This window comes from Oncorhynchus clarkii, chromosome 17, assembly GCF_045791955.1.
Source record: "Oncorhynchus clarkii lewisi isolate Uvic-CL-2024 chromosome 17, UVic_Ocla_1.0, whole genome shotgun sequence".
NCBI lineage: Eukaryota > Metazoa > Chordata > Actinopteri > Salmoniformes > Salmonidae > Oncorhynchus > Oncorhynchus clarkii.
Genome location: NC_092163.1, coordinates 40549372 through 40558791, shown reverse-complemented (window position 1 = coordinate 40558791; position 9420 = coordinate 40549372). Strand labels below are relative to the sequence as shown.

The following is a 9420-nucleotide window of genomic DNA, read 5'->3' as shown; positions in this document are numbered from 1 at the left end:
TTGCCCACAGGTTTGAATGACGTTGACCCATTGTTTGAACCCTAACGCTCATGTCATAACAATGACTTTGGGGTTGAGGAGGGTTGACATTATTCCCTGTCAGAGAAGATGGTTACTACTCTACTTAAAGTGGTCCTGTTTAATAATAACATCACTTTACGTACAGAGATGATCACATGTGCCACTTTTATGCCATAAACTGCTGTAGAGTTCCTCTTGTAGTGTCGATGCCATTGTAACTGTTTCACTGGAGACGCTATCTTATAAACCACAAGCACTATACTTTGCTTCTTTGTTTTGTTTCTAAATAAAAAACTTCAATGTAAATCGTCCTCTTCTATACTTTTCTACCCTCACAAATCTCTCCTCTTCGGCCTAATCCACCATCCTGACCACTGCGCTCTCATTTCATTTCACCTCCACCAGTCTGAGCCTCCTATGATTGAACTATTGTAGCTGAGGGGCTTTGCACAAAACAAACGTAAAAGCGTTAGCATCACTGAATCCTTGTGGCAGAATGTCAGCTCCGGATATCAGGATGGTCAAACGAGGCTACTCTACAGCTATTGGTGGAATGTAGGTCGCAGCAGGGGAGTTTCTAGGATTTGAGGACATTGTAGGCTTTAGCCCATTGAGCTATAAGGGGGATCCATTCCCAGGGACAACATTTTGAATTTCAACAGCTAAATGCATCAATCTGAACATTGAGAGATGAGAGAATTGTGCCAAAAATGTAATAAAAACAATGTCAAAGGCAGGTTGCCTATTCTGATGTCGGTTGTTGACATGGGTGAGCGAAGAAGCCTTGAACTGTTGATGTGCCCTTGATTAAGTCACTGAACCCTAATTGCTCCTGTAAATCAATCTGGATAAGAGCGTCTGCTAAAGGACTTAACTGTGAGGAGCTGATACAGGTATCCCGGTTAGAGGACAAGGATGGGGGAGAGACGTGGGGTTTCGGTTTAGAGAGCTGCAGCTCCCGTTTATTTTCTACAATAAATCATAATTCATTATTGACTTGTGTGCTAAAAATAATAAACACAACATAGAAAGCTAAACATTTGCGTTAGGAAATGTCATATAAAGAATAAACATGAACATAATTATCATACCCATTATTTCCATGTCAGTATCATCAATCTTTGAAGGATATACAAAATATCTGAATTATTAATGTCCATATGCAACATGCTGCAACAACTCAACAGTCTACCACTACTGATACGACAGCGCATCATTAAATGCTCATACATTCACACATGAAACAAGAAAGTAAAATGGAAACAATATTGCGGTTTACTCACGTTGGGTATTGGATGCACAGATAATAGAAACGAAAGGGGATAAACGCTGGAGAGTATTTTCAAGAGGCATGGGATCTTTGGTACTGAACTAAAGACAAAGGGAACTCAGGTATTTAATAAGGGAATTGGTTGCAGGTGCGCTCAGAGCAAAATCAAATGTTATTGGCCGTGTACACATATTTTGCAGATGTTATCGCAGATGTCTAGCTCTAGCAGTGTAGCAATACCAACAATACAAAACACACACAAATCCAAACAATAAAAAGCATAGAGATGTATAGAGGTATCCAGTGCCCAAAAGCCTATATTGTGATGGCTCAGAAGTGTCTGCAGTTAAAGGCAAAGTTAACAAAAAAAAAGTGCAATTAAAGGGACAGTTCCCTAAAAAGTATATTGCAAATGAGAGCCTTTTCTACAAAGTGGGTGAACTATCCCTTTAAAATACAGCTTGAAGAAAGAAATTCCCAAGTGCAGGGGGTTTGAAAATGTTTATGCTATAACAATTAATTTCTTCAAGTCACCCCACAATCAAGAAAAATCTATAGGTGGTGGGGCTGACTAGTTGCCGACTCTTGTCATCTTACATTACATGGGCAAGATCGTTTGCGTTTATGAGCTATTGAGAGTCCCCTTACCATCACTGCCTAGCAGCTTGTGTACACTACTAAAATACATAGAATAATTGATGTAACAGGCATTTCAATATGGGCTATTCTTGTTTTTATGACCATGACATAGCGTATATAACGTATATACCCACATGACCATGACATAGCGTATATACCCACATGACCATGACATAGCATATCCACATGACATGGAAAGCATACCCACATGACATGGAAAGTCTCTTCTAATTTAGGCAAATTAGATTTCAAATAAGTAGTTACACCAGCAAAATTGGGAAGAAGTGTAATAATAAAAGATTTATGAGGAATAACAGTACTGTTCTTGCTGACAAACACACTCATTATCCTATAATAGGATAGCACATCATAAGGAATAGGAATTGTTCCACTATCTTACATCAGCTAATGTGAAGGAAAGAAATGAAACAGAAAATCTCCTGAAGACAACATGGCATAGTCCAAATCTACCCAAGACTACACTCTATTTACACACTCTATTTATTTTTCCCCCTCCCCCCACTAGGATAAAACGTACACTATCTCTTTCTCCGTGTGCCATCTTAAACCAAATGTGTGCCTGTCCAGTTACCAGGTTGTTAGCTAATAAGGTATCGTGACTGAACAAGCTTGTTTGTTATTCAACAAATCATCTAATTAGCAATCCCCAAGTAGCCTGGTTTTGAAGCGGCAAGGACACGGTTTATTTATCTTTATGCTTCCAGAGAATTCACGATAGTAAAAAAATAAATAAAACATATCTCCGTTAAAATGGATCACATCTTTTGAACGGTTTGGGCTAGTGACACACAGTTTTCAGCAAAGTAATGCTAAAATCATGACAGTCTCTGTTTCAGTATGATATGTTGGATAAAGGAATAAAGACAGACACCAATGTCTGGTTCAATAGCCTTGTCAACTAGACTCCGTAACAGTCTCTATGGCATACTGCCTAGCGTGTAAGTGATAGGCCAGTATGGGAACTCATATCAGACATACAGCCTGCAATTTATATATTCATCAAAAGGTTTGAGGCTGGACCAAAAACATTCAGGGCTGCAGCCCCAGAAATCCCAGGCCTAATGATGTCACTGGGATGTGATAAAGTTAAAAACCGCACGTCATGAAAAAATATATTTATTGGGACATTTATTCTACAAAATGGGACAAAATAAATAACATCGCTCCTCTATCTCAATGAAGAGGCTATTTGAGGATGACCTCTGCCCTTTTACCTCTCAGCCCTGGCAGGTGGAGAGGATCTTGACCTTCTGTCTCATGTCAGCCAGGAGGTCCCGCAGTTTGCCGTCCAGACCAGTCAGCCTCTGGGACTTCAGTAGGACCTCATCCTGTAGTCTACGCAGAGAGTCTGCTTTACCTGAACATAGAGGAGGAGAGAGGAGAAAGAGGGGGCGGAGAGCAGGAACAGGAAGAGAGGGGAATGTTTTTTTATTTACATATATATATATATATATATACAGTGGGGCAAAAAAGTATTTAGTCAGCCACCAATTGTGCAAGTTCTCCCACTTAAAAAGATGAGAGAGGCCTGTAATTTTCATCATAGGTACACTTCAACTATGACAGACAAAATGAGAAAAAAAATCCAGAAATCACATTGTAGGATTTTTTATGAATTTATTTGCAAATTATGGTGGACAATAAGTATTTGGTAAATAACTAAAGTTTATCTCAATACTTTGTTATATACCCTTTGTTGGCAATGACAGAGGTCAAACGTTTTCTGTAAGTCTTCACAAGGTTTTCACACACTGTTGCTGGTATTTTGGCCCATTCCTCCATGCAGATATCCTCTAGAGCAGTGATGTTTTGGGGCTGTTGCTGGGCAACACGGACTTTCAACTCCCTCCAAAGATTTTCTATGGGGTTGAGATCTGGAGACTGGCTAGGCCACTCCAGGACCTTGAAATGCGTCTTACGAAGCCACTCCTTCGTTGCCCGGGCGGTGTGTTTGGGATCATTGTCATGCTGAAAGACCCAGCCACATTTCATCTTCAATGCCCTTGCTGATGGAAGGAGGTTTTCACGCAAGATCTCACGATACATGGCCCCATTCATTCTTTCCTTTACACGGATCAGTCGTCCTGGTCCCTTTGCAGAAAAACAGCCCCAAAGCATGATGTTTCCACCCCCATGCTTCACAGTAGGTATGGTGTTCTTTGGATGCAACTCAGCATTCTTTGTCCTCCAAACACGACGAGTTGAGTTTTTACCAAAAAGTTCTATTTTGGTTTCATCTGACCATATTACATTCTCCCAATCTTCTTCTGGATCATCCAAATGCTCTCTAGCAAACTTCAGACGGGCCTGGACATGTACTGGCTTAAGCAGGAGGACACGTCTGGCACTGCAGGATTTGAGTCCCTGGCGGCGTAGTGTGTTACTGATGGTAGGCTTTGTTACTTTGGTCCCAGCTCTCTGCAGGTCATTCACTAGGTCCCCCCGTGTGGTTCTGGGATTTTTGCTCACCGTTGTGATCATTTTGACCCCAAGGGGTGAGATCTTGCGTGGAGCCCCAGATCGAGGGACATTATCAGTGGTCTTGTATGTCTTCCATTTCCTAATAATTGCTCCCACAGTTGATTTCTTCAAACCAAGCTGCTTACCTATTGCAGATTCAGTCTTCCCAGCCTGGTGCAGGTCTACAATTGTGTTTCTGGTGTCCTTTGACAGCTCTTTGGTCTTGGCCATAGTGAAGTTTGGAGTGTGACTGTTTGAGGTTGTGGACAGGTGTCTTTTATACTGATAACAAGTTCAAACAGGTGCCATTAATACAGGTAACGAGTGGAGGACAGAGGAGTCTCTTAAAGGAGAAGTTACAGGTCTGTGAGAGCCAGAAATCTTGCTTGTTTGTAGGTGACCAAATACTTATTTTCCACCATAATTCGCAAATAAATTAATAAAAAATCCTACAATGTGATTTTCTGGATTTTTTTTTCTCATTTTGTCTGTCATAGTTGAAGTGTACCTATGATGAAAATTACAGTCCTCTCTCATCTTTTTAAGTGGGAGAACTTGCACAATTGGTGGCTGACTAAATACTTTTTTGCCCCACTGTATATCAAATCAAATTTGATTTGTAACATGCTCTGAATACAACAGGTGTAGTAGACCTTACAGTGAAATGCTTACTTACAAGCCCTTAATTAACCAACTATGCAGTTTTAAGTAAGTGTAAAGTAAAAAATATATGAGTTAAAAAATAAAAATAACAAATAGATAAAGAGCAGCAGTAAAATAACAGTAGTGAGGCTATATACAGCGCAAATTCATCACATGTCAAATATATTTAAAAAAGCCAGAGAGGGGAATGATCCTCATCATTTCAGCAATCAGTGCCTTTAGTGCTCGATTCAATCCGTAGTTCTGAAGATTGAAACCTCTCGTTGTTTGGATTAGAAAATCCAACCATTGTAATGGAAGCGGGCGGCGCTCTGCGGCTGTGTGTGGCTTTGCATGTGGGGGGTTTTAAGTGAGAAAGAGGAGAGCCAACCAGTAAAAGCACAGCCCCCTTCATCATCGACACATTGTGCCGAAAATATCAAAGAGCCATTTCAGACTATGAAGTCAGGAGGACGTTGAGAGTTAGGTGTTAGCCAGACTAGCATATGTCGGCTCAATCGGAAATTACCATTAAATCATTTCAATCTCGCCATAACGCTGAACTTCAGCAATATGGAATGAATCGAGCCAATGTTCCACAAACGCATTATGCCTGCATACTGGATGGGCTGTGCAAACAGTCAAATCAAATCAAATTTGCCAGGTGTGTTTGTATCCCCTCGCTATCCTCCTCCGTACCTGCTAGTGCCTTCATTATGTCTCCAGTGTCCTGGGCCAGAGAACCAGCCTCCTCCTGCAGCTTCCGGAGACGCTCACCTGTCGTCCCCGTCCCATCGCCATGACCACTGGTCCTCTCTGCAGCACGCAGCTGCTCCAGCTGCTTCTCCAGGGACGCCAGGTCCTATAAACAAAGAGACAGGCAGTTTAGCACACACACACACACACACACAGACACGGGCAAACACATGGACACACACACCACAGGAGGTTGGTGGCACCTTAATTGGGGAGGACGGGCTCGCGGTAATGTCTGGAGCCGAATGAGTGGAATGGTATCAAATACATCAAACATGCTCCGTTCCAGTCATTATTATGAGCCGCCCTTCCGCCAGCAGCCTCCACTGACATACACGTACACATACACACATGTATAAACAGTAGGCATGCATGAACAGTACCACACACACACATATACTTTAACACACACTCACCCTGGTCGCAGCATCTGCCTCCTTGTTAGCGTTATTGGCCTCTCCCTCAGCATTCTGGGCCAGCAGACCTCCAGAGCGCACCAGCGCCTTGAGCCCCTCCAGCTGAGGTTTCATTCCCTCAGCCAGGGCAGACACCTCCCCTAGAGCCTTCACCGCGGGAGTCAACTGGGCCTTGGTCTGGAGGGAGGAGGGGATCAAAATGAGAGAGGAATAGTAAGGTAAGAAGCTGTGAAGGATTTGGAAAAATGGAGGCAAAACAATCAGTGTCAGACTAGTTTGAAAGCGTAATTGTACTTATTGGAGCACATTAGCTCAAATGGACTCGTTCATCTCTCGCTCACCTGTGCGAGACTGTTGCTGATGTCTTCCACTATGTCCAAGCTGTCCTGCACTTTGTCGTTCAGGCCAGAGAGGGAGCCGTCCACGGCTGTGAAGCCCTCCAGCCACCCGTCAACATCATCCTTCACACCTAGCCCAGCGTCCCTGTCACACAGCACACAACAAAGTTAGGACAATGTTACAGCAACCTTACGGCAACGTTCACAGCAGTCTTAGTAACGTTAAAGGGACTTCTGAAACCACACAGCATTTTCATACATGACATCAATTACAACTAACACTTTACTTGAACCATGGCGGCTTCCAGTACACAGCCCTGTCATAAGACTGACATAAGAGGTCATAAGGTGTTATACCTGGCGTCCTGGGCCTCCTGTAGCAGGCGCCGGGCAGTGTCGAGCTGTGGTCCAGCCTGGTCCAGGACTGCTTTGCTGTCTGGGAGTCCTGCCGCCAGGGCTCTGATCTCCTGAAGCTTCCTCTTCAGAGCTGCCAGACTGAGAGGCAGCTTGGCGTTCAAGATCCACTCACTCACCGTGCTGATGTCTGTCGGGTCTGATGACGGGTCTGGAGTCAAGGAGTGAGGGAGAGAGAGAAGAGGATTGCAGGAGGGAGGATGAGAAAGAGTGTTAGAGAGGGGGAAGGGAGAGATGAGGGGAATGTCAGTGAACTACACACTCACAAAGATGCAATACTACTACTTCAATACCTTTACTACTAATAAAACAGTGTAAATAGGTTATTGAAGGTACTGGAACATAACCGTCAATGTGTCACCTGACAGGAAGTCCTTCAGCTCTTTAACAAAGTATCTTGTCTCCTGCAGATCTGCCTCCAAGTCATCCCTGGCCCGCCTCATCTGATTGACCAGATCGTCCGTGGACTGTCTGACCAGATTGACCGTGTCCTGTGTTTTCTGGATCTGTGCATTGAATGGAGAAAGGAGCAAAGCATTGAGCGCCATATGATGAAACAAACCACTTCATTGACTGAAGGACATATACTACATGTCAGTATTCAAACCCAATAAACAGTTTTATAGGTTATAACATACAGTAAACAAACAAGTGTCACCTCCTACCTGTGCAGCAGCCTGTGTGATCTTCCCATTGAGCTGCTGCAGTCTGTCCTTTACCTCCTCAGCATCCCTCACAGCTCGGGTCCCCAAAGGCAGAGCCCCAACGCAACTCTCGCCACGACCACAGGGTGGCGCCCCCTCCGCAGGGCACAGCTCACCATCACACTGGGCAGGGGTACAAGGGGCAGAGCGCACACTGCCACACACCTGAATAAAAATACACCGTCACGTTAAGGTGGAGTTAGGGTTAAGGGTAGGGCTAGGTCTAGGGTTAAGGCTAGGGCTAGGGCTAAGGTTTAAAGCTAGGGTTAAGGCTAGGTCTAGGGTTTAGGGTTAAGGGTTAAAGCTAGGGTTAGGCTAGGTCTAGGGTTTAGGGTTAAGGGTTAAAGCTAGGGTTATGGCTAGGTCTTTGGTTAAGGCTAGGTCTAGGGTTAAGGCTTAAGGCTAGGTCTAGGGTTTAGGGTTAAGGGTTAAAGCTAGGGTTATGGCTAGGTCTTTGGTTAAGGCTAGGGCTAGGTCTAGGGTTAAGGGTTAAGGCTAGGTCTAGGGTTAAGGCTAGGGTTAAGCTTACCTGTTTGGCAGTGGGTGAGAGGTCAGGTTTGGTGTTCAGCTGCTGGTTGAGTTTCTCCAGGTCTCTGGTGTTTTCTGGTTGAACCTGGTTCTGGAGGTCAAGAGCGTCCTCTCTGACCGCTGAAGATTGATCTACAGTCTTCCCACTAGCATCCACACTCTTTGCCGCATCCGTGGACTCATCATAGGCATTCTTTATAGAAGAGAAGGCCCCTGAGAGAGAACAAACCAAGACGACAGACAAACAGCTGTGTTAGCAGCCATAAATGAGCTAAAACAAAACCAGACGGGTCTCAAGTCGGTATGGTTCTAATTTTGATTTCTGGATTCTAAATTCCTCACTGAGCCTTTTTGTGGTCACACACGGATGGTGCTCACAGTTCTGCGGTGGCGTATCTCTCTCACCTGCATTGTTGGAGTTGATAGGGTTCCTTAGAGCATCTCTCTTGGAGTTGTACAGCAAACCCAGACCGCCCAGGAGAGCCTGCAACTCGTCCAGCTGTGAGCCCAGCTCGAGGCCTCTGCCTTGGGGTGACAGATCCCCATCCACCTGATCTAACTGGTCCCTGGACGATTACAATGGGGATGAGGGATAGTGAGCTAGGTAATGAAGGACAGTGGCCTTCAGATCTAGGGGTGTTTACATTTGGACAATGAAAATATCTCATTTTGAAAGCAAAGTATTGCAGGTTATGGAATCTGATGCCCACTTTTATTTGGACGTTCTACGTTTTCCCAGGGACATCCGAACATCTCCCTACCTTAGTCTGCGTAGCTGAAAGAGGGCGTCGTTGACTTGTCTCATAGAGGGAGATGGGAGTGGGAGAGAGTCACGTATCTGGATGAGAGTGGCCTCCAAGGCCTGGATGCGGAGACCCAGACCGGTGGGCAACGAGCCACCAGGACGAGAGGGGATTCTGGCGGAGAGTCTCTCTAGGCCCAGGGTGAGGTTCTGGATGTAGGAGTCCAGAGAGAAGAAGCAGGAGGGGCAGACTTCACAGTCGGGAAAGGAGTAAACATGGCCACGGCTACAGGCATCGCAACGAGTACCTATGACACCAATACGGCACCGGCAGGCCCCTGTACGCTTATCACAGCCTCCTGGTACCATGCCTCCAGCAGCACACTGACACACTGCAGAGAGAGGGAGAGAGGGAGGAGGTGGAGAGAGAGGGAGACAGAGAAAGGGAGGGCGACATGAAGAGGAAAGA

At 44.8% G+C, this 9420-nt stretch overlaps 1 protein-coding gene across 1 annotated transcript in view; it reads right to left on the bottom strand.

Moving 5' to 3' along the window:
* Positions 1-955: 955 nt before the first annotated feature.
* Positions 956-9420, bottom strand: part of LOC139370816 (laminin subunit beta-3-like) — a 30353-nt gene continuing 21888 nt past the window's right edge. The window contains exons 13-22 of the mRNA XM_071110598.1: positions 8971-9343; positions 8615-8775; positions 8211-8422; positions 7643-7846; positions 7339-7483; positions 6921-7128; positions 6567-6708; positions 6226-6402; positions 5753-5915; positions 956-3308 (exon numbers count right to left, since the gene is read on the bottom strand). Of these exons, the coding sequence (XP_070966699.1) occupies positions 3169-3308; positions 5753-5915; positions 6226-6402; positions 6567-6708; positions 6921-7128; positions 7339-7483; positions 7643-7846; positions 8211-8422; positions 8615-8775; positions 8971-9343 (1925 nt within the window). The 3' untranslated portion in view covers positions 956-3168. The remainder of the gene's footprint in view (positions 3309-5752; positions 5916-6225; positions 6403-6566; positions 6709-6920; positions 7129-7338; positions 7484-7642; positions 7847-8210; positions 8423-8614; positions 8776-8970; positions 9344-9420) is intronic.